This window comes from Musa acuminata, chromosome BXJ3-7, assembly GCF_036884655.1.
Source record: "Musa acuminata AAA Group cultivar baxijiao chromosome BXJ3-7, Cavendish_Baxijiao_AAA, whole genome shotgun sequence".
Classification (NCBI taxonomy): Eukaryota; Viridiplantae; Streptophyta; class Magnoliopsida; order Zingiberales; family Musaceae; genus Musa; species Musa acuminata.
The window spans coordinates 420,169-448,013 of record NC_088355.1 but is presented as its reverse complement, the minus strand read 5'-3'; the positions used below and the strand labels follow the sequence as shown (position 1 = coordinate 448,013).

Below are 27,845 nucleotides of genomic sequence, written 5' to 3'. Positions count from 1 at the left end.
ATCCATCTAATCTCGAGCTCAGACCAAAAGCGGCCCAAGTAAACCCCGAAGCTACCCGTCCAAAGCTGCTCCTTAAATCGTCGGCCCGAGTCTGGACTCGTTGAGCCCAACTCGCTCTCGTTCTCGCTCCTTCGCCCATGGCGTTCTCCCCGAGGGCGTCGTCTTCGTCCTCCCGCGGCCGCCACGGTCGGCGCTCCGATCTTTACTCCACCGTCGTTATCCATGGAGACGACGACGGCGGATCCGAACCGGATGCCGCCGCCGGGGACGACGACGAAGAGGAGGAAGCCTCTTCCCTCCCTCCCCTCCTCCAGCGCGTTCCCAAGGACTTCGGCGCCGCCGTCGACGACGACGACGACGAGGACGAAGGCGGCGATTTCTCTGGCACATTCATCGTGAAGCGCGATTCGCTGCTGTCTCACTCCCCCACCGCCCGCCGCACCCTCCGGTCACCGTTCTTGGATCTGAAACGTGCCAGCCCTAGGAGCAGGGGGGGCGAACAGGACGATCCTTACTCCACGTTCTTGATCCGTTCTACATCGAGGGAATCGAGCCTGAGTGAGTCCGTGTCGGGGACCGTCGTCCGCAGGACGGGCGGCGGTGGAGGTGGGTTTGGGTCACCGTTTACGAGCGGGGCGGTGGAGGAATTGAGAATGGGGGAGGGAGGAGGCTTTAGACAATCCCAATGGGAGGAGGGGAAACAGCAACATCAGCAGCAGCAGTCCCAGAGGAGGAAGGCGTCCGTGAGTTCGGTGCCTGATAGCGTTGCCAGGGAGGATCCTTCATCCAAGTATGAATTGCTCCATGAGCTAGGTAAGCGCTGCAACCTGAGTACCTCTTCTTTCGCAAATCGCTTTCGAGAAAGCGATGTTTTTCTGGAGACAATAAGCTTTAGGATGGTACAATGGAAATAGATGCCTTCATTGGCTTCTCTTGAACTTATAATTCTTGTAGCCAATGGTCGTTGGAACTGCTTTGAAGGATATACTCGTTCTAGAAATTGGTTGTTCTATGATTTCTCAATCTTGCTTGGCAAATGTTTCCTCTTGGACATGCTTAGGAAAGGGTTGTTCAGTGGTCGGTCATCATTCAAGTTATGGGTTGCCTTAATTAAGGCATCCTAAGGTACCAGAGAACTTAATACTAGTCTTCCTGTTTGAAGAAATCAAATATTCAAGTGTTTCGTTGATAAAGGGTCTGCTTTTTACTGGTTTTGATTAGCTTTGCAATTCGGCATGGGCAGGCAAAGGTTCTTATGGTGCAGTGTACAAAGCTAGGGATTTAAAGACTTCAGAGCTTGTTGCAGTCAAAGTGATATCCTTGACTGAAGGGGTATATCCTTTTCTCCGTGCTACTTGATAAATCTGTTGGTTCTTTAGGTGCACCTAAGTAGTATATCATTGTAAGGCCTTATGTTGACATGGCAGAAGCACAGATATGGCAGAAATCAGGGACCATTACTGAGCATCATATCTTAAAGTATAAAAGAATAAAAAATGTTTGAAATAAATAAATTCCATGAGAAAATTTATATATTATGTTTTAGGAAGAAACATTTTAGAATTACCACCCCAGTATATGCCTCATACTAAAGTAATATTGAATATTGCCTTTTTGTTGATTTATCTACTGAGTTTTATACCATTTTTTTTTAACTATACTATTTTATATTCTTATATATATATATATATATATATATATATATATATAGAGGCAAATTAGTTTGTTGAAAGCTTCAAATACAATTCAAACAACCATACTTGGTAATAATGCATCCCGTTCTTGTTTAGATTATAGCAGAAGGCAGCCAAAATCATCCAACATTGAAAACCATGTGGTAAATACAATTATTAGGAAAATTTCACAAATGGAACTACAGATATCTCATAAGAACTTGTATCTACATTTCTAGCTCTCTGCTGAATTTAGACGAATATTTATATTTACAGATATCTTGAGCTTATTTCCATACTAAGTTAATCAAATGGTTACTAGTTTCATTGTTACAAGAAATCTTGGAAAAGATCAATTCATTGCAAATAGATTGTGAATGCTTAGTTGCCTTTCAATGAAAACTTTGTTTATATGTAAATATCTTCATCAGGAAGAGGGTTATGAAGATATCCGTGGAGAAATTGAAATGCTGCAGCAATGTAGTCATCCAAATGTTGTCCGCTATTTTGGGAGCTACCAGGGAGAGGAATACCTATGGGTATGTCAAATGATCTTCACATGCTTCACAAAGCAGTAACACTAATACATATAATCTTTGCTTGTCATGTACTATAATATGCAACTTTACTCATACAGGTCCCGTGAAGATTACTTAAATGTACTAGTGGCCATTTTTTCACATATTGTCCTATTTTTTCTAGAAGAAATGTGGCTTGTGGCATACGAACTAGAGTGATTGATATAACTAGCATGCTATCTTTATGTAGGCTTTTGTCCTGGTTGCAAGTTCAACCTAATGTAATATCTCAGGTCGCTCAGTGAATGCTCTATATTCTTCTGAACTTATTTATGCCTTCAGTGACTAAATTCTCTTAAAAAATAAAAGAAATGTTTGAAAACTATAGACTGACCAGTTTTATCTTCTTAGGAACTATTTACTGGTACTCACTGCAACTTCTGGTGTTGTGTGTTCCATGATGCGATGTTTGTGTGACTTACAGTGCAATACTTGCAAATTGGTTCGATTTTACTTTGTATCTGAAATTAGAGCTTTCTTAAAAAGTTGTTTATTTATCAACTTTGTGATCCACATATCTAGCGACACATTGATAGGGAAAAGATGGATAGTGTTGATCTTAAAAAGTGAAATTCAGATTATCATTTTTTTCTTGACATTTTAATGCTAGTAAATTATAGTTTTTTCCTGTACTTTTTAGGTGATTAGTGTGTTTGGTGTCCATCATTCTTTTAATTTGCATTTGGCAGATAATAATGGAATATTGTGGTGGAGGAAGCATTGCTGATTTGATGAATACTACAGAGGAGCCTCTAGATGAGAACCAAATCGCATATATATGTCGAGAAGCTTTAAAGGTATCAAAACTTTGTCATTTGGCATTTGTCAGACTACTAGTTTGTCATCTAAATTTATTTTCTTTGAGAAACTTAAGAATTAAATACTGGGTGAAAATTTTCTTCTATCATCAAGACAAATGTTGGAGATCACTATATCATATTCTCATGAAATACACAGAAGCAGTTAGTTACGTTTTGCACTTGCTGCTGCCAGCTCTCCATCATGAACAACTTTTTTGATTTATCTTGATAAAATATAACTCCTTATTGATGAGACAACAGTGCCTTTGCTGTAACATACCAATGCTAATCACTGTTGGACTTTAAACCGTCAATACACGAGAATCCTTCAATACGAATCCTATTGTTTGTGAAAAAAATTAGAAATAAATTGTGCATCTTGGCAGACATATATTCTAAAGTCATTTGCTTTTGTTAGGTTCCTCATAAGATGGCTGGTTGTGCTTTTCTCCATTTCCTTTTATTGCATAGGCAATTCTTATTTTGTCTTAACAAATGGAGACAAATTATTCCTTTATGCATGATTTCTAGCAAATGTAGATTGATCCTTGCAATGTTGTAAAGAAAAGTCAACATCAACTTGGAAGAATGAACTGTAGCATGGAGAAGGCAGGCTTGGCCAATTGAAATCATATAAGAGCACAAAGTGAATCAGAGAATTAGACAGGTTGAGTCACAAGTGGAAGTGGCAGGGGTTGACCAACTCAAGGGACCAGGTCAAATCCTATCAGCTCATAGTCCAAATGGACCGAGTCTTATCGTTTTGCTTGTTTCAAAATTTAGCTTTAGAATTAGACACAGATTTGGTTCATTAATCTTAGCAAACGAGTTGGGAGATTATTTTTACCCATAATTATCCTTAAACTGCATTAATAAAGATGCTAAGCACATCATGCCTGTGTACAATTTTTTTCTACTAAAGGCTTGACATCCTCCTTAAAGCCCATTTCTTTGTTGGTGGCTTCCCATGAAATGCAACCTAAAATCGTTTCTTTGTAAGCAAGTGAAGCACATGATACTAGTGGTGGCTTCACACCATTATGTGTCTCTTGCATTGTCCATAAATTACCCTTTCTTATGGGACTCATTCGTCCATAACAGTCATGATAATCAAGCCTGATAAGTCCATTGGCCCAGGAATCCAAATGCCATACGTGTACATTATATTGGAACAATATGGCATATTGTTGGAAAAAGAATAAAGAGTGATCAATTTATCAATATTAGCTAATCATGCATGAAAATCTTCTTTAATCTACGTAGAAGAACTAAATTATTCGATACTTTTGAAGTAGGCTTTTGCATGCTATTTTTTATGTGATTATTTGGTTATTTTGGATTCTTTATTTTTTTATAATTTGATTTTTGAATTTTCTTGATGTAGGGGCTTTCATATTTACACTCAATTTTTAAGGTCCATAGGGACATTAAGGGTGGCAATATTTTGCTTACGGAGCAAGGAGAGGTAAAGTTGGGTGAGCACTTTCCAGACAAGATTACTCATGCAACATGGTGTAAAAAGATGCACAATGACAACTATAGTTCTTTATGTTCTTTTATATTCTCATGCAACATGGAGAAGAACAGTGCATGTGCACAATGACGACTATAGTTCTTTATGCTGTTTATATATTTTCTACAGTGGAATTAGCATTTTCTCACCTGAAACTTGTGTTCTGTCCTAACTTTGTTGTTGTATCATCATCCTTGTGTTACCTGAACAGGTGATTTTGGTGTTGCTGCCCAACTTACAAGAACGATGTCAAAACGCAACACGGTACATTGTCTTTGCTAGACATGGATGTTTGCTTTCAAACTGGTTGAATACTTGAGAACACTTTACAGTAATATTTAATTCCATTGTTTATTAATATACTCTGTTTTGTATTTTTGTAGTTCCTATTAGATATTTGCATTCTCTAGTATTTGTCCTTGTAAAACACTTCATTAAGTGAATATGCAAGATTTATTCCCAAATGTCAAAATTAGAATGTGGAGCTTTCTCTAAGGTTTCAGGTTTCTTTCATCAATATCTTTCCCCCTTTTTCCCCCTTATTTTTGACAATCTAGTATTCTATCAAATATCGGAGCTAAACTAATCTAATTGGTGTCTGAAGCATTCTCTCAGAAAAGGAAAAAGTTTATCCAGCCCATCTGAATAGGAACTTGCAATAAATTATCCAAAATGGGTTAGGATTGTTATCCTCAGGAAAAATGTCATAGTGAACTAGTAATTTTCTCTCTAACTTGAAGCAGTACTCAGGACTACTGTTATTTCCCCTTTGCCATTTATTTAATTTACAGCCTGTTTTGTGACATTTCTTTCATCTGTCATTTCACATCAAGCATTTTAAATAGTAAACAAAACTTCAAACACATGAAGCTACTTCTGATGCCTAAAGATCCTGTGATATTCATATTCCCGACCCATTCATATTATTTTGCAATAAGGTTGTGTACCCTCTGTATTTGTTTCTTATTTAATGCAATTAAATTAATCTAGAGTGAAGAAAATCTTCATGCTGCACACAACATAAAAATTCCTTAGTTTTATGTAATGTCTTTGCCTGTCATTTTCAGATTATTGGCACTCCACATTGGATGGCTCCAGAAGTTATTCAAGAAAGTCGTTATGATGGAAAGGTAACTTAATTTTTATTACTTTTACCCAAACCTTCCTAGGTATTTTATGCTCGTGTGTGATGTGAAAGTCCTTCAAATGTCGCTAAAAACTTCTATCTATTTTACAAATTCACAGGTAGTCACATGATGTGTCTACAATGTCCATAACAGAGAGAGTTGTTTCAATACAAGATATAGCATTTAGCTCCCAAATTAAGAATTTGGTTATGATTTGTTGTTAAAAAATCTAGGGTTGGGAAAGAGTCCTTAGCCATAAAGGAGAAATTTATTCTTTGCTTTAGATTCTCATGTGTCCATTGAGTGGTGATTGCTATCAACTTGAAAATTTTATTCTATTGAATGGATCTTGTCTCGGCAGTCCTAGTGCTGGCTTGTTCATAAAGTTGACATCGTTTGTTTTAGTGAAGTTCAAGTTATGAAATTTTCGTATTCCCTTTCTTGTAGCTTCTGAAGATTTGGAACTACAAGATGTTGGGCTGATTGGACACTTCTAGTCCTAGCTTAGGAGAGACATTCTTATTTTTTATAATAGAATACATAGTCAACATTATTTAGCTATGCATGAAATTTGAAGAACCTTATCTAAAATTCTAAATTACTTTTAGAGACTGCTAATTTGGAATTAAAATAAAATGTGTATGTTACAAACACATAATGGGGTTACTTCATGACTCAACATTCTTGTTCCTCATTGCACTTGTAAGTCATTTCCATCTGTAGAAGCTTTTATTGGTTGCCAAAGGCTTGCAATTAACATTCATGCATTACTGTTGGTAGTTCACAAGGTTCTTGTGGATTTTTAGTTTCTGCATTTTATTTAGCTGTATATTAGTTATATATAATAATAACAATAACAACAACAACAACAATAATAATAATAACAATAATAATAATAATAATAATAATAATAATAATAATAATAATAATAATAATTAGTGTTAGGCCTTAGGACTATAGGAGTTCCTATTAATTCAATGGAAATTTAGGAGTTCATTAGGGATTTACTTTCAATCCTTATCGTTATGGATGAGCTTGCTAGTCAGGACAAAATTCCATGATTTATGCTTTTGCTTATGATGATATTTTAATAATGAGACTTTAGTTACGATTAATACTAAACTTGGGTGATGGAGATAAACACTAGGAATTAAGGATATCAGTCTAAGTAGGATTAGAACCAAATAAATGAAGTGTATGTAACCTTGATAATGTCAAGAAAAAAAAGTAAGTCTATAGTAGAGATAAGATAGACTGTAATTTCCTAGAGGTAAAAGTTTTAGATATCTTGGATTTCTGTTAAGTAGGAATTTGAGATAGATGATAAAATTATCTATATAGGTAAAGTAAAATTGTCAAAGTAGAGAAGGAGATAAGGAGTTCTATGTGATATATATATATATATATATATATATATATATATATATATATATGTATGTATGTATATATATGTATGTATGTATATATATGTATGTATATATATATATGTATGTATGTATATGTATGTATGTATATATATGTATGTGTATGTATATGTATTTGTATATAAATGTATATGTATATATGTATGTGTGTGTGTGTGTGTGTGTGTGTATCATGTTGGTGTTTCAAAGAGGAAGAAAAAGGAGAAGATGAAGGGACGTTGGAGGAAGAGGACGAAAGAAGGAGAGGAGAAAGGAAGATGGAGGAAGAGAAAGGAAGAGGAAGGAGGAAGCATAGGAGGAAAAAGCACAAAAGGAGAGGAGAAAGTGGAAGAGGAGACGAGGCATACCCATAGGCAACTGTGTGCGACGGAGGCGTGTGACAATGTTATGGTGGAGACCAAGGTATGCAATTTCGATCGGGCGGTACGTACCGGTCCGATGGCATATCGGTACGCGGATCGCCCGTTATCGGGCAGAACGTTTAAAAGTGCCCCATATCGGATGATACAGCGTAATATCGAGCGGTAATAGTTGAAATTTCGACCGTTACCGTCCGGCACAACTCGGTAACGATCGATTTTGACCGTTACTACTCGGTAACGATCGAAATCGACTGATACCACATTGTAATAGTGCTACAGTGCAACAGTCAAATTGACCTTTGGAGCCCTTTCTCATAGTATTTAAACCCTTCTTCTCCCCTATTTCACTCCATTACATTCTCATACTCTCTTAAACTATCTCAAACTCTTTTTTTCTCACATTTGTGCTCTCATAAACTCTACAAAACAACGATTTGTGACGAATATGATTCATGACGATCAACATCACATTGATGCATCAATGGCATACGGTGTATCAATACACTATGTCATGGGACCAATTTCATGATTGGGTTCAACAAACATATCATATTGATATGTAGATGTATAGGATCGAAGACCTCGATCCACCACCCGTGGAGGCCCGTCGTTCGTTTTGGTGGTAGAATCAACAATCAGGTATATCTACATATGTAATTATTTAATCCATTTGAATTTTAGAGTTTATATTATAACGAAATAGTCTAACAATTCAAATGATTTTTCTGTAGATATTTTAATATTTACATAAGGACAATCCGTAAGGGATTGAAATACGAGCTTTGTACAAGATATTCTTCAAAGCCTGAAAAAGATATGTGATACTATTCTTACCTAATTTACATTGATTTTGCTAAAGTTGTGTTATTACTATATTTATTTCTAACTTAAAAACCATATCCTAACTTTTTTTTTTTTTTCAGGTATTTTCAGAGGGTTTTACACCTAAATTAGGTGTACCTCTCGGTACGCCCTAGCGTATCGCTCGGTACATGGTACTTACCGAGCCAATCTCGAAACACTGATATAGTACGGTATTGCATACCTTGGTGGAGACTGCGACGAAGGTGTGATGAGATTGTGGCGGAGGTGTGCGGTGTGCGGTGTGCGTAAGAAGATTAGGGTTAACACGAACATGGTTTTCCTTTTTATATGAACGAGTCAAACCAGAAGCGGTTCGCGTACCACTTCATGCTTGGTTGGTATATACCGCCCATTTCATATCGGTTGAAGCAAAATGTCAATCATTTTGTGTGTGTGTGTGTGTGTGTGTATATATATATATATATATCGATCTATATCGGTGTACTGGCACACGATATATCGATCTATAAAGAGGCATAAGTTGAAGGGCCAGTGGAGGAAGAGGGAAGAAGAGGAAGAAGTGAAGGAAGAAAGAAGAGAAGGAAAAGAGTAGCGATAGCATACCTGGGAAGCAGAGGTAGCAGCGAGGCAATGACATCTTACACGAGAAGAAGGTAAGAAGGTTCACGTTTGTGATGGCGAGGTGGCAACATCTTATGTGATGGCGAAGCTACAGTGGTAGCAATGGCGAAGCAGTGATGGCAAGGCGGCAACATCTTACATGAGAAGAGGGCTCGTGTTCGTGAGCCCTAATCTCATTTTTTTTAACCCTGATTTCGATAAGGGGCCCATAATTTCTTTGATTTTTTTATTAATGTAATTGGACCACCTGAAATAGGGTGGTCCATGTATCGGCTCATACCGGGATCGGTATGTACCACCCATACCATACCATTTCGGGTGGTACAACAAATATATATATGTGTGTGTGTGTGCATATATATATATATATATATATATATATATATATATATATATATATTGGTGTATATGTATATGTGTACCGGGCGGTACGTACCGGTCCGACGGCATACCGGTACGTGGACCGCCCGCTACCGGACGGAACATGCTACAATGCTACACTGTAGCAGTGCTACAGTGCTATAGTAAAAGAAGAAATATATAAAACCGCTCGGTATGCCCTGGTGTACTGCTCGGTACACGGTACCGTACCGTATCGAGCCAACCTCGAAACACCAGTATGGTACGGTATTGCATACCTTGGTTGAAAGGTCAACCAAACTAAGATTACAAGGCATTGCCACAAGAGTTCAAGTGTTGCAAAAATCCATATAATCGACCTTAAATTTGAGACATTATAACTTTTGTTGTTTACTCATTTTTATAATTTTTCTTTCAATTATGATATGTCGTTCGTTCAGATTGGATAAGAGTTGCCTTTTTCTCATGTCCAAAGTAACGTGGTACTCCATAAACATTTTCAGGTAGATGTTTGGGCTCTTGGTGTCACAGCAATCGAAATGGCGGAGGTATGTTCTCTGCATGATGTATTATTTTTTTTATAATCTTATGGTTTTTTCTGTCCTTTTGCTTCGCTTATGTAAACACATTATACAATCCTTTTTTTGGTATGGTAATCTCCTAGTTCATGTCAGGTAATTGCCTCAGATTGCTAACTTCTCTCCCTGCTAAAATGTTGATTTCAGGGGCTACCTCCAAGATATGCGGTGCATCCAATGAGAGTTAGTACATATCTGTGATACATTTTGAAGAATTAGTTCTTGTATTTTTGTCATAATTTGTTGCATTCCATTTTTTTCTTCCATGTCCTTGCATAAGTTCTACTCTCACTGAGTTTAGTGGATATGCCTTTTCTCTAGTTGAAACTTGCGATTTCTGTTGATACATGATTTTTTTACCTTTCATGCACCCATAAATATGCATCTATATAACTGGAGAGAACAAATGCACGTAAAACTTTTGCTTATAATGTGTGTATATAGTAGTTCTCATCCCTAAATATATGGTAGTGAAGAGATTGAAATAGATATCGTGCTTAGTTAACCGAATGAGTTGCTTTTCATGTGTATCAAGGATGAATTTTTGGATCCTACCTCTTAGCCAGACTCTTAGTTTGGTTAGTATTCTGGTATTGTAGTTTTTCATGTTGGCTGTTTGTTTGGCTTTAATACATTATAATGTCATGAAATGTCTTAATACACAAGAAGCACATAGAAAAACAAGAAATAGCCTGAGATGTTCTTTTGACATGCTAACATCTTTTTTATTTGGACTATTAATTATTTATTTCTCTGATAAGGAAAATGCCATTATTCAATAAAGACTTTTGATTCACATGATAGTTGCTTGTTCAGAGCCACAAATATCATTGCCCTCTCCAATTTTCTTCGTGTTGACAACAACAAAAATGATGACATGATAACTTCATATGTATTGAGTATAGGCCAGGGAGTCTCAGATGCGATGGCTAAGGAATCATCAATCTTTCCACAAAATCAGCCTCATGCTTAAACAATATATCGTTTATCTGCTATCATCACGATGAGAAGAAAGTTTGTGTAGATATTGGTGTTCTAAGAATGGATAAATTTTTTTTATGTATCCCTTATCTCACTTATAATATCATAGAAATCCTTATGAAGTTAAAAATACATTAACATTACTCTAAATTTAATAAATTTCATAACTATCGTACTTCCAGAGTACCCTTCTAGCCGATAGATGTTTTAATGTTAGATTAAGCTGCTATAATGAAAATTTTGTCCCTTACGCATCACATATATTCCTGTGGATTGGAGGCTCTTGCTGGGAAGAGAGTGGACCTCAGGATATGGGAAGTTGAGGTATGAGAGGAGACTAAGATTGCATTTGGTGATAAGATCAGGGATACTTTTATGCTCCCATGTGGAATTATGGATATATCTGTAGAACAGTGACCAGTGTTGGCTGTTAGGATAGATATGTCGATTTGCATGAGGACATGTTAAACTCTAACCTCAACCAAACCTTACCTTAGTAATAGGACATCTATGGACAAGCATCGACTATTGTGCACTTATGAAAGAATATGATATTTATAGGGATGTGTTGGATATTTGCAAGTTTTGAAGCATTATATAGGATATATTAAACATTCATAAGGGCTCGGATGTGATTGCCCCATTGGAACAATACTTTTTCCTTTGAGTGGAAGCATGAAACTTTAACCAAAAATACTCGAGGTGGCTTTATACAATGGCAAATTGGTTTCTAGTGAGTAGATCTAAATAATAAATACAAATCACCAATTTCCTGTAAATCATTGAGTTGGCTCAACTGTGTTTAGATTCAGCTAATCAACGGAATAGATTGATCAGCCATAGCATTTTGGAAGGTCATTTCAAGCTATGTCCATATTAGTAAAAGTAGACATGAAATCTAATCGAAATGAAAATGCCAGTAGGGACCAAGAAAACACCTAGAAAGCCAACAAGGGAGTATCATGTTGCTACAGAGAAACATAAACAAGTTTGTTGGATGGATGAGCCATAAGTGATGGAGGGCTAGCCTCTTATACGATCAAAGGAAAACTTGGAAATTGTTGTCCCACCTTTTAGCAAGAAAAAGCTCCTTTTCTTTTTGCTATAGTATCAAAAAAGGGCTAAGGACCTCTACCCAAGAGATCTAAGTGAAAAGTCACAACCAAGGTCCTACTCTATTGCTCATGTTGTGTGTTTTTTTTTTAAATCAGAAACTTGAAATTTGACCAAATAATTATATTTTAGTTGCTTTATTCTTCTTTTAATATTACAATATATAATACTTAATGTTTCTATAAATTTGTGGAAGTGGAGGAACAACTTTCTAAGTTGATCTGCCTTCTCACCATCTGAATGGCTTTGCCAAACTCATGATCCTTCAACAGTCCCACTTTCTTTTTTATCTTCTGTTGAGTTCCCCCTTTAATAGTTGAACGTGACAATATTCTGATCAGCAAATGTTTTTCGGAAAGGAAAATAACAATATTATAGGGCATCCCCATAAAAAGAAGTAATGTCAAACATTTTTAATTATTTTAAGAAAACAAAAGAGCTATGGAAAAACGTAAAAGATAACCATCAATTTGGACTTGCTTGGAGATCATACAAAAAGATAACCTTTTTGACAGAGTTGTAATTTCAATATTTGTCTAACAGGAGAAGTTAGTAAAATAATAAATTGTATATGATATGCGAGTATCTTGCACATGCACTGGTTCTGCTTTAAATTAAATTATAGACAGCAGCAGGAATAATCTTCATCCAATTATGTAAAATGCAACTATCTGCTGTCTTTTCATAAAAAGGCATGCATAACTTTAGTAATCTTGCACTTGATCTTTACTGGGCTGTTTCATTCTAATTCTTCTTCATATTCTTCTCTTTCAAATTAATAAGTTGAGTGTTCTGATTTACCCTTTCTGGATAGGTGCTATTTATGATTTCCGGTGAACCTGCTCCAATGCTTGAGGACAAAGAAAAATGGTATGTTTTTTTAATAGAAATAACTTCTATTTATGTACCTGTCCATTTAAAAGAACATTTGTAAGTAGTTTGCTGCATGCATACAAACAGTAGGTAGTTTGAATTGATTGGCAAAGTAGGAACTGATGGTATTCACAATAAAGGGTTACATCCTGCTTATTATGGTTGATTCTGTAGCTAGTAGTTTTATTAATATGAGAGTTCTTTATGTGACCGTTCTTTTCTTGTAGGTCACTTCTTTTCCATGATTTTATTGCCAAGTGCTTGACAAAAGATCCCCGGTTACGCCCTACTGCAACTGAGATGTTGAAGGTATCCAATATTATCAAGACAAACAAGAAAGTATATTTATTTTCATGATAAATGCCTGGCGCATATAAACTTAAGTAGTTTTCTGATCTGGAGAATATGGGTTAACTGGCACACCATGCTTAACCATGTTCTTTGAGATTTGGCTTCTTGTTTTACAATAAACGGGATTTGATCTAAGAATTTATTGTTCAGTTCATATGATTAATTTGAGGTCCCACTATATTTTTTATTATTGTTATCTACAGCACAAGTTCATTGAAAAATGTAATTGGGGAGCTTCAAAGATGTTGCCTAAGATAAAAAAATCAAGGCAAATTAGGGCAGCAATGGCTGCACAGACACAGAATCAGCAATCCGGAAGTGAAAGTGTATGATCACTTAACCTGAAATTGGTTTCAATTTCTTTTCTTGCTTTTGTTCAAACTTCATGATTATAGCAGGTAGCGCAGGGAATAACTACACAGATTAATGAAAACTATGGAGATACTGTTCCTTCAAGGCCTAAGAGTTACCCACTTAATGAGGATGGTGTTTTAGGGAAGTCTGAAATAGGCCGTAGCACCGAACCTGATACAGGTAATTAATCATTTCGTTGCCAGAGAAATTTTTTGGTCATATTAAAGAACAAATTTCCATATGCCATCTATTTGCAACTTGTGGCGGCTTAAATTCTTCCCATGCAACAATGGTGACATCTGTCTTCTAAGTACCGTGCAGTTTTTTTTGTTTTTGTGGCAACTTAACCTGCAGTTAGAGTTGAAACCAAAACGCACGATTGTTTTAACAGGGTTTACTCAGGTAATTTAAGAAAATGGTCCTGAAATATTAAGGTTTTACTAGTAGTAAGTATTCAGCTTTGGCTATATGATACGCACTGTCATTAGGTACTCCTGAATCCTGATCATTATATGCCAAAGTTAATCTTGTCGGTCAAATTGGATAAAATTATAGTTCTCCCATATGATTGTGTCAAATCTTAGATTTTTCCCTAGAAGAAAATAAGGTTAAGATTGGTTAAGGTTTGGGTGGGAGGGACTCTTCCAGATCTGACATTAAAATCCAATGCCAGTGATGCACCCTCATTTATTCGACTGCCTATCGTTATATCTTTCTTGTGTATGACTAATCAATCACATCTGATGATTTGTTGAACAAGCAATCTCCTAAACCTCCTAAACCTAATCACGTTCAGTCAACAACCTCATATCTTCTAAAGCTCATCAACTGTGTACCATGATTTTTTCTTTTTTCAACTTTATTATCCGAAAAATAAACATGCAATACTAGTTAATGTTCTTTTTCATGATATGGTTTGAATAGTATTGTTTAATCTCAGCATTTACTTCTCTTGATTAACCAATCATTGAACAGTTTGCACCCAAGTGGATACTTGATCTATGTTGGCAGGTTATGCTTCAAAGGCTAATTCTGATTAAGATGTACTTAAACTACAGTGTTATTTCAGTAATCTTTGAAGTTAGTTTAAAATTTCAAGTTCTGGTGTTTTATCTTTGATCTAATCTGCACCGTTAGGCATACATTAGACATGTCCTTCAAACTTTTGGAATTTTCTTTCTTCAAGATAAACATGTTCATATGAGACTCTTATTCTTCTGCACTGACATCTCTTCTCTATGTAGGTGAATTTGGTACCATCATAGTCCACCATGAAGTTGGAGTCAGTGATGAAATTATTGAATCCCCTATCTCTACGAAACCAGAATTCATTTCTGGACTTGGTGACATCAGTTCTTTTACTCATGATCCAAGGAGAGACAGACCCATAGATTTCTGGTATGTTGCAGATATGTAAATTTAACTATTCACTTATTTCTTTTACTGTATAAGTTGCAGAGACATACCAAGTTTTATGTTTTTCATGCACGTGAGGCTGTTATGTTATGTTCCTTCACTTTTGCTCCAATTGTACACTTATGACATCATACTCAACGGTGAATGTGAATGCTCACATGTGAACAAATAAATGATGAATTGGTGTGATGTTAATTAGATAAATGCACTGATATAAGGATAGTTTTGTCAAAGAACTTTGTTGGGTATGATTACAGATCATGAACAACGGGCAAGGATAATAGAGCAGTGAAGAAATAAGCCTGCAAAATGTTACATGTCCATTGTTCATGGGAAGAGTTAATTGCGTTTCTACATTATTGAACAAAAATTAAACTTGAAATCAATGTGACAACTTAAAAAACACAATATGATGGATACATATTTTAGTTCTTGCTGGGGCAAGAGATCAGGGAAAATTACGAGAAATTTTACATATAATAATGTAAGGATTTTTAAGCATAAGATGAAAAATGAGACGGTTTCAAAATCAGATGTGATAATATTAATATTATTTGGACTATGATGACCAAAAGATTAGGGGCTTAACAAAGTAGATTCTTAGAGAAACTAAAGTAGAATTTGTAGCCTTGAAGAGAGAGTTGGTGGTATGAGGAAGATCAAAAAGCAATTACTATTGAAGGATCATGCTTTAGAGATTAGCAAAATTATAAAAAAAGCAAAAATGTGAAAGTATATACAATCCAAAAACAAGGCTAAAGTACGACAAGATATAAGGCTTATGATAATTTCATAACAAGGTAGGTACGAAGGATGGGGAAGAAGATATACATCAAATTGTTAAAACCAGGGAAAGAAAGTACAAAGAGTTAGGTAATATTAGATGTATTAAAGATGAAGATCAACAAATCGTTATTAATGATAATGAATTTAGATAATGAAACTAAGGAAAGATGTGGAACTTATGCTTATTAATTATTTAATGAACATTCTAAAAATGAATTAGTTTTAAAGATAGATCATGGTGCTAGGTTTAGTAATCATAGATTTTTTCATAAAATAAGCCTTAAAAAATAAAAATATGTAAGAGTGTGGGACCTGATAGTATCATTATTGTGGTTTGGAAGAGTTTAGGAGCAAAAAGAAAAAATTTGGTTAACTAGTTTATTCAATAAAATTCTAAGATTTAAAATGATGTCTGATAATGGAGTAATTTTTTTAATACTAATTATAGGGAAATTAAAATTATGAGCCACACTGTGAAACCTTAGGAAAAACTTTGGGAAACGATAAATGAAAGTAGGATAAAATATAAATTAAATATCTTTAAAATAAATTTGGTTTTATGCTTGGTAGATCAATAATAGAAGTTATTTATTTATTAAGATGATTAATTGAAAAAATATAGCAAGAAAAAAATTTATGTATGATTTATATTGATTTAGAGAATTCTATGGTACAGTTTGTAAAGGTTTATTATGGTGGTTCTAGAAAAGAAAGTTGTATCCACTAATTATATTGATATTATGTGTACGATAGTGTAGCCACTAGCATAGAAATACAGGAGATTTTTAGTGGGTTTCCAATTAGTATATGACTAAATCAATGCTTAACCCTTACATTTTTAAATATTGATATTAGATGAACTTATTAGTTATTTATAAAATAGACCAAGGTTCGCTGTACCGTGGTGTACCGCCTAGCATACACGTTACATATCGGTCTGATGGGGGATTGGTATAGGTGGTACATACCGATTTGTCGGTATGTCTCACCATACCGTGTCAATGTATGTGTGTGTGTGTGTGTGTGTGTGTGTGTGTGTGTGTGTGTGTGTTCCATGTCCATGCTATGTGTTGTCCTACGACTCTAATATTAGCCATGTCACCATACTTGTATTTGTTGCTTCAGAGGTAGGTTTTTGACTGTTGTCAATCCATTTATGTGCATTTAGTGTAGTTCGCAGTTTGCTTAGTGTATATGTATTTTGAGCATTTAATGTATTTTGGCTCCAGCGGTTCTGAATGTTTCATGGAAAACAAGTTTCTGCTTGAGACAAGTCTAAAGTTCTCCCTTTGGTTGGGATTTGTTCTTGTCTCCTTGACAAATGTGCAAGATCCATGACCATCTTCTTTCTTTCAAGGAAATAATTTACATATACCATTGCCAATCTCAAAAAATTGCCTACAGTTCTCTGTTCATTATGATGCGGCGTTTGTGTTCTTTTCTTAATGGTGAAGTTGCAATTTCATGGTTGAATTTGGAAATTGAAATCATGATACTGTCTCAGTAATTATCAGAGGTAAGAATTAAGAGTGTTCTTCAGTGTACCTGCTTCAACTGCTGCAGGCTGCATTTAATTGAGAGCTGCATTTTTCGTATTCCTTTTGTTTTTGGTCAAATTGTGATCAAGTCCTATTACCTTTTATATGCACTTTATGTTATACTACTTTGAAAGCTTCTTTTGTCATTTATATTTTTTAGAATATTCTGGATTATGGATATTGCTGATACCATCAGAAATCAAAATATCTTGGGTCATCCCTCAGGGTGGAAAACTTGAGTGGGACGCTTGTTGCCAAAAAGACTGATACGGAGGAGAAGCCTGATTCCCAGGCAATACAGGAACAGTTGGCGCCGTCATTTGGCTTTCCTGAGGAGATAGCACATTCAGATGAACAACACAGCTTAGTCAACAATGCTGCAATTCCTGCCAGTAAAGCTAAGCGTAGCACCTTGAAAAGTGCAAGTATTAGCCGTAAAGCCTTTTCAGTACAAGATAAGGTACTTTAGCTCGAGTGATAGTTTGTACTCTTCCTAATACTGCTTTTTGTTCTCAAGTAAACATGGATTAAAGTATCTCTGTCTTTTCACTACTAATGGAGCAATTCCTTCGCCACTTAATTGTTTGCTCACTTCCCAGATCCGGTCTATCTATGCTGCTGGCAACACAGTACCCATTCCTTTTCTCAAGGCAACTGACATATCTCCTCTTGCACTTGTTTCGGAGAATGTAGTGGGGGATAGCGTGCAGGAATCAAGTGGCCATGCTGCCTTGGAGGCAGTGAAAGAACTTTTCAGTGGTGATGGACAATCTAAAAAAGGACGCAAAGGGCAAAATGAGGTAACACCAGCATATTTTGTACTATGTTGTATTAAACTATTAGTCAAATTCTACCTTTGTGATGTTTGGGGATTCACAATCGGCTGCTCTGTTGGTGTAGATCCAGCTTCCTCCAGGGGTACATCAGAGATTGACTACAAGTCCAACATTGATGAATCTAGCTCAGGCTTTAGCTTATCATAAAAGGTTAGACTATATTTAATTTTGAAAAACAATTTCTTTTGTTGTCCACAATTTTGCCATCGTTGACATTCTTTATCCTTTTTTTGTGCCTCATGTTATTAATACATTGTTTCCAGGTGCTATGAGGATATGCCTCTCCAAGAGCTTCAAGCAGCACAAGAAAAGCAGACTATTCAAAACCTTTGTGAGACGCTCCGTACAATTCTGAGGCTATAGACAGTGACCTCAGGATCGAGTCAGCAAAGAGGAGGAAAAAGCAAGTTAAAAAGCAGGAAGGGGTGAGTGCAGTGATCGATAGTCGTTACTGGTAAATAACTGCTTATGTTAGGAAAGGTGCATTCTTTGGAAGTAACTTTTGGAAATGAGCTGCACCTCAACGAGAATAGTATAAATTATGTCAACATGTCATGTTTGCCCATCCATTTTTCCCTCCGAATTGTCTTTGTTAATCATATTTATTGCTAAAAATCATCTCCCCTCATCTCTTATTTCTTTTTTGTTTGTTTCCTTAGTGACAACCTCAAATAGGCTGTTGTAAAGCACAATGCATGTGTCAAGGTGCTCGATCAAAAAATGAGCATGCAAATCTTGACAGCTAAAGCAATGCTGTCAAGATTTCTTTTATTCTGCGTGTACACTATAACCCTTTTGTCATTTAACTTCGACTACCTGATCAGTTATGTAAAGGATGGATGTGCACACAGTAACAGTGTGATCAAAAGTACTTGTCACCCTCCTATTGACATAATTGACGTTTGTCTCGTATCTATGTTCTAATTGTTTTGTGAGATCATCTATATTTGCCATTTCATCTTGGTTTTACTTGCCATTTTTGTTGGTTTTCTTGCTCGTTTCTAGAGGCGCCCCATAGATATTTTAGGCTTTCTTCAGGACCCAAGTCTTGATGGCCTTATTATTTAATGATGATTTAATAAATAATTTAAATTTTATTGATCAATCAAAAAGATCAATCTGATTTGAATTGTTATATCCATTAATGATAAATGATATGATTCTTGGATGGTTGTGTTTTGGTGTATAGATTTTGAGATTGAATTGAGCACTAAAACGAATCGTCCTCCGAAGCAATCCGTCGAACAGATTCCAGGCAACGGTCAATATTCTTCTCCTCCAACTTACCTACAACGTACAGGGTATTCTTCTGCACCGGAGTTCATGCCGCTGCTCTTCCCCTCCGCTTCGGCTTTCGATCGAGAGGGAGGTCACGTGAAGTGCGATGAAATCATTATACGACACCCTCAACTCACGTGCAGTACACGCGACAAGAAGAGGAGCTAGATCACGTGCAAGACACGTGATAACTACACGATAGTTAGCCTCAATAGTATTATCGAACAAAAACAAAATGCTATAAAATCTAATTAAGTCAACAATTTGATTTGATAATGCTTTAGACCGCTGGCAAATCAAAGATTTTGCATATATTCTGCATGCTATGTATTTCAAATATAGATTATTTTTTTCAAAAAAGATCTAAATGAATTCGTGTCTAACATCTAAAAAGCAAGTCAGCATGCCATTTGTATAGTTAACCAATTTGCAATTCAATTCCCCGAGGTGCCCCGACGTCGGGCTAGAGAGGTCGCCCCGAGGTGCTGACGGTAAGCAATAACATATGAGTAAGTGTAATAAGTAATTAAATTAAATAATAAAACGAAAAGCATAAAATGAAATGCATACAGGATTTATAAAGGTTTGCAACCTACGTTTACTCCTGATTCCTCCTTCGTCGAGGTCGTCGGCTTTCACTAACGATTTTTTTTTCAACGGACGAATATCGACTATCATTGTTACAACTCTTTTCTCATTTTTCTAGGCTCAGGAGAGAACCATTTTAACTCTCTTTTACAAGTAATTCTCACACCTCTCTTATAATGACTTAGAAGTCAAAGGAGGAAGAAACTCAATACTTCCAACAGAGATTACACACTTAGAATCACAAGTTTTTTATGCTCTTTTCTTACTATCTTAAGCAACAACGAGTAAGATATTTATAAGCCTCAAATGACTTTAAAAATAGAGCCAAAGATTCTCATCCCCGAGTTTTTGGGGTACTAACGGTACTATTGCTAGTGTTGGGCGGTACCATTGCCAACCACACTGAGCATTGGCGGTACCACTACCTACCTTAGTAGTACTATCGTTAGTCTTAGTAGTACTATCGTTAGTCTGGATGGTACTATCGCTTGAACCAACTTCACATTACTGAATTGGCCTTTTAATAGGCTCAATTCAGTCCTGATTCAAGCCTAATGAGTCTTTAATTAAGTTAGTATGGTTATACCTAAAACTAACTCAATTAGACTTCTAAACTACTTCGATCAAGACACAAACGATTATAAAAATGAATCATATATCATCCAATATATCATTAGTTCATCCGACACTTCATTCAAACTCCCGGCGTATTGTGATTTCCTTTAGCGTATTACCTTATTCATCGACATATTGATCTCTCGCAACATTTGACCTTAGCACAATTTTTGATACTTCCGGCTCGATGCCCGATCTTTGACTTGATCCACTCTGGCCCAACATATGATTCTCCTACTTCAGTCGATTTGCCTTTTCAGGATCGAAGTTAGTCTTGTATTACTTTTCTTAAATACTCATTGGTTCATAACATCGTCAATTGATTTCATCATCAAAATATAGGATTCAACAAGATATCCAATTAGCTAATGAATTATTGAATCTTTTAGATGAGACCCAATAATAATAAATAAAGATTATTGGATGGAGATTTACAAATCTAGGAGACTTAGGTAATTGGATAGAGATCCAGTACCCAATATGGTAAGATCTATTATGGTTAAATGGTAGGAAACTCTATAAATAGGAGGGGCCAAAAGATGGCATAAGCTAGTCTCCTCTTGGCCACCTCTCCTATTCTCCTCCCTCTCTCTCTCTCTCTCTCTCTCTCTCTCTCTCAATTGATAGCCCCAGTTTGGCCTATGTGGATAGCAAGAAGGGTCGGCCCCTTCTTGGACATGGTGTAGCCTTTACGGTATACTTGAAGAGGAAGATCATGTTGTGATTTGAAGAGCGTCAACGCCATCTGCCATGTGGATCACTACTAGAGAGGAGGACAATTGACCTCTTTTATCTCTCTCATACAAATCTAGGATTTATCAGGGATATATGATCTTCTTAGGTAACACATTTCACATAATACACATAGTTTTTTAGTTTTATATTTTTTGTGCACCAATCGTTGCACGATGATAAGATATTTTTCTTTGAGAAATTTAGTTTTTTATTTTCTATTTTTCCGTTGTGCATCTGATGCTCTGATCAGATTTTTCAACACGAACTAAGAATCTCAATCGAAGGAGAGGCTCACGGTGACATGTAAAGGAAACGAAGATTGGCCCCCCCCCGCCCGAAGAGGGACCACGACAGGAGAACCCATGCACCTAGTGGGATTATTGACCCAGCCAAAGAAAGTGCCCAGTCCATGAGGAACCCGACACATGCCCCTTTCGGAGGGGAAAGAATGATAAAGCATATTTTAGTATCATCCCCACAACTACAGTCAACCGCTATGTCGGAGCCGACATGGTGCTTCGGTGCTGACGTGATGCACCGCGTTGATGCAACACCTCAGACCCATATGAGATAGTCACCTGCATCTGCATCGCCTATCGACTGGGCCCACACCACCCGAGGTTGTATAAGACGACATCGAACGGTATAGAGTAGCTCGAAAAGCATGAAGCGACGCCACACAACGTAAGATCAGGCAAGTCGGTCAGCACCTATGCTGGGCGTATGGGCCGACCACTTGAGATGTCGGCAGCCACGAACCAACGCGTACGACGACCTCCGATTGCGGGTTTAAAAACCGACCTCTGGGCTAGTGCTAGGGGTCGAACTTTGAACACCCAATATCGTCATCACTTCTCCCTACTGACTTCAGCTTTGGATGGATCGAGTTTGGAAATCCACTCCTAACCTCGACTTGTGTGCTGGAGGCTGGAGCTCGATGCAGAAGGAAAGAGCGTTGCAAAATGAATGCACCCCGACCCAACCTCCCACGGATCGAACTGATCTCCCTCGGACCGACCCGATCAGGTACCAACTCGCTCCGGCCAGGAAGCCACGTTTGACGATCTCACATATCCATCCGCTCTAGACCAAATCATACAGACTCCACTTCCACGACATAAAGTTACGCTACAGATCTCAACATAAGATTCAACGATAATGTTATGGATCCCCTCTCGTAAAGTTGAGTTTCGGTCCATCTTTGATCGCAAGCATTTCAACTCTTAGACAATTGACATCAGGAAGGAACACCCAGCCAAGCCCCTAAATGCTACTCCGCTTTATTATGAAATGTGACATCAAGCTTCCTTTCAATGCACTCTCAAATTCTGATAGCAAAAGTATAGCCAAAAAAAAATAAACGAGAACTCTCCACACAGGTAGCAGACATGGGTTTTACAAATGCTAAATCTTGCAAGTCTCTCCGTATAAGATGGTTTCCTAGGAAGGAGATTCCAACAGAATACATACACCCTGGGAATCAATGGAAGTCACCAGAGGTTAGTCCATGACTTCTGCTGTTGGATTCAGAGCTCAACAAAAACCTATGGGCTGTGTTAGTTGATGATTGCCCCTTGAGGTCGGTTGTCCATACAAGTCTATCGTCGTCACAAGGAGTAGTATAATGGGAGATCAATCCTGATTACCTAATTACAGTTCACTTGGTCTAAGATTTGTGCTAAAGCTATAGTATCCCGATGACCATTAATAAAATAAGAAATAAAAGTATCACTGTAATTCATTGAGATACCTGGTGGTGTTGAGAGGATTTACCATCGATGATTGAGTCAGTCCGATTCGGTTTGGACTCGAAAATATGGGGGCATTCAAGGAACCCTCGTTAGAGCCTTAATATGTGTGAGGTGGTCTTCATGTAATCCCGACCTACCCGAGGTGGTTTTGAGATCGGTCGAGCTGGAGTTCAATCTCTTCAGTGGGTTTTTGTAAGAAGGTCAACGTCGGGGGGAGTTTCCCGACTCGATCTCTCTAACGTTCAAGTTAGTTTTTGGAGATTGTCAAGAGTATGAGAGGTTTTAGGAAAGAGGTATGACCCCTAGACTAACATCGGGGGTCAGCTTTTATACTTGACCGGTTGAGGGAATCATCGGCAATAGCATCAATGCCATACCCTTTGATGTTTTATCCATGGGGGCGACAAGCCCAAACGATCTCCCGTGAACTATTGTCTACGGAGGCCAACAAAGGGGGGATAGGCCCGAACGATCTCTCATGGACTGCAGTCCATAGGATAAGATCGGCTCGAATAACCTCTCGTGGACTGTTGTCCATAGGAGCCAATAGATCATAACCTCCCCCACTTGGTCCTTTTATTCATGTCAAAATATTTCATATCATCTAAATTTTAATTTATTAATATATTATTTGGTGAAAACGTGGCATGCAAAGCATTTTATTTCTTTTGTCTAGATAGAAACTCGGTCGAGAAAATTTCAAATTAAAATTTTAAGAATATATTGGATTCTGAACTCACTGGGATTTCTGATGGTAAACGATATATCTTATAAATATGGCAACACCGAACTCAGAATTAATTGGAAAATTAAGAGATTTATGTGATTATTTTGAATTCCTTTGACTCAAGGCGTTTGCGTCAAATCGTTTCCATTCATATGGTAATCTAGACATTTGGGGTTATGGGATCCGATCCGCATGTCATAATTGTGGAATGCAAATCCATATTTGGATCCTGTGTTTGTATATTGGATTTAGGTTCAGCCTCCTGAGTGGATGTGATCCGAAAACACCCGTCGCCTCATGCATCGATTCAGAAGATGAGGTAAAAGATTTGTTCCCTTGGGTTCCTACTACCTGATGTATGTATGTATGTTAAATTGGAAGTTGGGAACGTCGAGGAATCCGAAAGGGGGATGATAGAATATCTCACGTACTCCACAATCAAAAGTCTTCCTGAAATCAACTTCCTCCTGAATCGAGAGAAGTTGTTGTTGTTTGGGGGGGCGGTATTCAAATCTGCATGACTAAATTACAAAGTCTGTCTATTTATAGACAACGGATGGCGGTGGCGAGGGAAGAAGAGTGGGAGAAATGGCATTGATGAAGGATGAGGTGGACATCGTGATCCCGACGATACGGACCTTGGATTTCCTGGAGTCATGGCGGCCCTTCTTCCAGCCGTACCACCTCATCATCGTGCAGGACGGGGACCCGAGCAAGACGATCAAGGTGCCGGAGGGGTTCGACTACGATCTCTACAACCGGGACGACATCAACCGCATCCTCGGCCCCAAGGCCTCCTGCATCTCCTACAAGGAGTCCGCCTGCCGCTGCTTCGGCTTCTTGATCTCCAAGAAGAAGTACATCTACACCATCGACGACGACTGCTTCGTGAGCCCCTTCTCCCCCACCCTCTCGTGGGGTCGCAATGGTTCTAAGCAGGAGTCTTGGATGTTCTCAAACAGGTTGCTAAGGATCCCTCCGGGAAGGAGATCGACGCGGTGGAACAGCACATCCAGAATCTCATCACCCCATCCACTCCCTTCTTCTTCAACACCCTATACGACCCCTACCGCGAAGGAGCAGACTTCGTTCGTGGGTACCCTTTCAGCATGCGCACTGGTGTTCCGACGGCGGTTTCGCATGGCCTGTGGCTCAACATTCCCGACTACGACGCTCCCACGCAGCTCGTCAAGCCTCGTGAGAGGAGCACCAGGTAAACTCGCTCGCCGGGCGGGGGCGGGGACCGTCTCAGAGGAGGAGTACCGGAGTGGCTAAATCCTCTGGCTTTTCATGTCAGGTACGTGGATGCGGTGATCACGATTCCCAAGGGGACGTTGTACCCCATGTGCGGGATGAACCTGGCGTTCGACCGTGAACTCATCGGCGCTGCGATGTACTTTGGACTTTTGGGTGACGGCCAGCCCTTCAAGCGTTACGACGACATGTTGGCTGGATGGTTGAGCAAGGTCGGCATTTCTATTCAATATTTATATATATATATATGTATATATGATCAATCTTTAATTTTTGTTTAAACAATAAGTTTACATATAACAAAGATTTTTTAATACAAAAAATATTAAAAGCATTAGATGAATCTCTATTTATCCAGAGATAAATTCGACTCGTTTGATGTTTTGTTATTCCGATCACATCGATCGGTCCCGTCTAAGTGGAATGACTTGCACCGACTTTGACGTGCAGGTAGTGTGCGATCACTTGGGATTGGGGGTCAAGACGGGACTGCCCTACATCTGGCACAGCAAGGCCAGCGACCCATTCGTGAACCTGAAAAAGGAGTTCAACGGCCTCTTCTGGCAAGAGGAGCTCATTCCCTTCTTCCAGTCGGTGGTCCTTCCCAAGGAGTGCACCACGGCACAGCAGTGCTACCTTGAACTGGCCAAGCTCGTGAAGGAAAACCTCGCCAGCATCGACCCTTACTTCATCAGGCTTGCAGACGCGATGGTCACATGGATCGAGGCTTGGGACGAGTTCAACCCCCCGAAACCAGCTGCCTAAGTGCCCAATGGCCCCGCCAAGGACAACCGATAGATGTCCGCAATTATATCTACCATTTGTTTTCTTGAATCTCATTACCTTAATCTTTACAATAATAATAATAATAATAATAATAATAATGAGTTCATCGTCTTCGTGGCACCCTGGTTTTGTGTCCTGCATTTGTTGATCCTGGGCATGGTGTCTGTGTTCTTCCATCATCGTGAAGACCCATCTGCTAAACTATTTTACTGATCAAAAGGAACCGTTTCCAGTCCAGACGTCCATCGTTGTGTGGCGTCTGAAGCTGCACGCATGCTGATGGGTGACAGAAAGAAATGACCGATGATCTAACGAGGGAGTTGTTTCGTCCTGAACCGACAGGATGGATTGTCTGTCGGGGGGAATCAACTCGCGACGACCGCACAACGTGCATGGCATCAGTACTTTTGCATGAGCATATTGGTGTCTTATCTAAGTTATCCAATCTCAGACAGAACCATGACATTATCAACTTGCTCCATCGACCATGGTGTCTGCATATTGTAGGGAGAAGAGTCTTGGTTTCTTTCTTGAAGTTGACATGTGGCTTTCCAAGTCATCCTCCTATCCTACGACTTGATCCTGACTCATCATGAACTCATCTTAATATTCACTGTCTTTTTGTCTTATCAAAAGTAGAAAAAAGGAAAACACCCGAAGCTGGAACTGTCATTTAAGTTCTCAACTATTAGACCTTCTTTATCCAATGGTTCACAAACCTTGAGGCCATGATGCAAGATGAGATCGATAGGGTCCAAGATGAATGAAAGGTAAGCCACCTACCTTCCCATGGATTCAGTACTACTCCCCGGCTCCTGTCTTCGAGAACTTCATCGACCCCCGCCAACTCCACTAACATTGCTGGAGAAGGCCAGAAGCCCTCCATCTGCATGCGTGCCATAGCACGGATTTGAAAGATGCAATGAACTTCTAGCACGCATCTCGAGAGGGCCTGAATGATTAAAGGGGTGACAAGTGTCGAGTGCCAACTTGGAATAGGGCGGCCTCCAGCGGTCAGCAGAGCATCGTCGAGCTCTTTCTGCATCGCTCCCTATTATCACAGACACAATTAGTTGGTCATGCAGTGCAAAAGTCCTACTTCCCACTGTTGGGGGGTGGGGTCATGAGAATCTGACATGTAAATGTGTCTTGTTTGGTGTGGCCAAGTTACTCCAATGATTCACACACCTCCGATACAATAATGTTGCAGGTACACTCCAAAGAAGAAGATGTTGCAGGTTTTTTGCTAACATGTTGCAGTTTTCTATATTATCCTAAGCAGCAACACTAACTCTTAGGGTACTGACTGAGCCTTGGGTTTCCTTCACCCACATGCAAGGTTTAGAAATCAGTATTTGGGAATATACTTATCCACAAATAAAAATTGTTGTGGGTTCTGTTTCTGCTAACATGTTGCAGTTTTCAATATTATCCTACGAAGCAACACTAAAAAATCACAAGGCACTTAAAACTTTCCATTTGTTTACTTACCATCCGCCTGGCCATATGGATCAACTGTTATTAACTTAGGTCGTAAGTGTGTGTAAATTTTGGCACTCGAGTTTAGAGCTGAATTTATATATAAGATCAAAGGAATCAATTATCATTAGTATTATTATTAACTTAGGTTTAAGCATTTTGGATTATGTAATAAAAGAACTTTGAGCTCTAAAACGTTTAATTCTCTTTCTTATGATGAGAGACAAATTATGCATCGAATTTATTTCATCTCATCTTAATCAAAATCTAGCTGCACAACTTTGCTTTTAGGTTGCTACTCACACAAACTTACCATCATGAATAATGTTTAGAATATATCTTCATGCACACGACCCTCCATCGCTAAGATATTTCATGGTCAGACCTATCCACCAATCCAACAATATTAAAGTGCTCTCTTTCTTCTTCTTCTTCTTCTTCTTCTTGTCTACGTCTTTATTCTTGAATTAAATGGATTTGAGAATGAATTTATCTTTCTTTTTATTGGCAAGAAATATTAAAA

The 27,845-nt window shown here is 38.1% G+C and overlaps 2 protein-coding genes across 4 annotated transcripts; both read left to right on the top strand.

Annotated features, from left to right (window-relative positions):
- Nucleotides 1-88: 88 nt before the first annotated feature.
- On the top strand, nucleotides 89-18,753 carry LOC135643448 (serine/threonine-protein kinase 1-like). 3 transcript variants are annotated; one of them, XM_065160421.1, is made up of 18 exons: nucleotides 89-813; nucleotides 1,244-1,332; nucleotides 2,105-2,212; nucleotides 2,941-3,048; nucleotides 4,436-4,526; nucleotides 4,776-4,828; nucleotides 5,632-5,694; nucleotides 9,787-9,831; nucleotides 10,009-10,044; nucleotides 12,770-12,825; nucleotides 13,056-13,137; nucleotides 13,383-13,505; nucleotides 13,587-13,713; nucleotides 14,778-14,931; nucleotides 17,499-17,733; nucleotides 17,873-18,073; nucleotides 18,174-18,259; nucleotides 18,373-18,753. In XM_065160421.1, exons 1-18 carry the CDS (start codon nucleotides 138-140, stop codon nucleotides 18,470-18,472), a joined length of 2,433 nt encoding a protein of 810 aa, XP_065016493.1. In that variant the 5' UTR covers nucleotides 89-137; the 3' UTR covers nucleotides 18,473-18,753. The 3 variants fall into 3 exon arrangements, with proteins under 3 accessions (XP_065016493.1, XP_065016492.1, XP_065016491.1); XM_065160420.1 differs by having other exon boundaries at nucleotides 13,578-13,713; XM_065160419.1 differs by having other exon boundaries at nucleotides 13,575-13,713.
- A 5,638-nt stretch (nucleotides 18,754-24,391) lies between these two features.
- On the top strand, nucleotides 24,392-25,822 carry LOC135642748 (probable UDP-arabinopyranose mutase 1). Its single transcript, XM_065159147.1, has 4 exons — nucleotides 24,392-24,691; nucleotides 24,766-25,016; nucleotides 25,101-25,269; nucleotides 25,508-25,822. The coding sequence occupies exons 1-4, from the start codon at nucleotides 24,392-24,394 to the stop codon at nucleotides 25,820-25,822; spliced, it is 1,035 nt and encodes a 344-aa protein (XP_065015219.1).
- Nucleotides 25,823-27,845: the final 2,023 nt, after the last annotated feature.

Bases quoted from the DNA above. Each gene is read 5' to 3' on its own strand.
- LOC135643448 (XM_065160419.1), top strand. From the start codon at position 138: ATGGCGTTCTCCCCGAGGGCGTCGTCTTCGTCCTCCCGCGGCCGCCAC. The intron at 5,695-9,786 runs GTAACTTAATTT...AAACATTTTCAG, and splicing joins AAAGTCGTTATGATGGAAAG to GTAGATGTTTGGGCTCTTGG. The intron at 13,506-13,574 runs GTATGATCACTT...TCATGATTATAG, and splicing joins AGCAATCCGGAAGTGAAAGT to CAGGTAGCGCAGGGAATAAC.
- LOC135642748 (XM_065159147.1), top strand. From the start codon at position 24,392: ATGGCATTGATGAAGGATGAGGTGGACATCGTGATCCCGACGATACGG. The intron at 24,692-24,765 runs GTGAGCCCCTTC...GTTCTCAAACAG, and splicing joins CCATCGACGACGACTGCTTC to GTTGCTAAGGATCCCTCCGG. The intron at 25,017-25,100 runs GTAAACTCGCTC...TTTTCATGTCAG, and splicing joins CCTCGTGAGAGGAGCACCAG to GTACGTGGATGCGGTGATCA.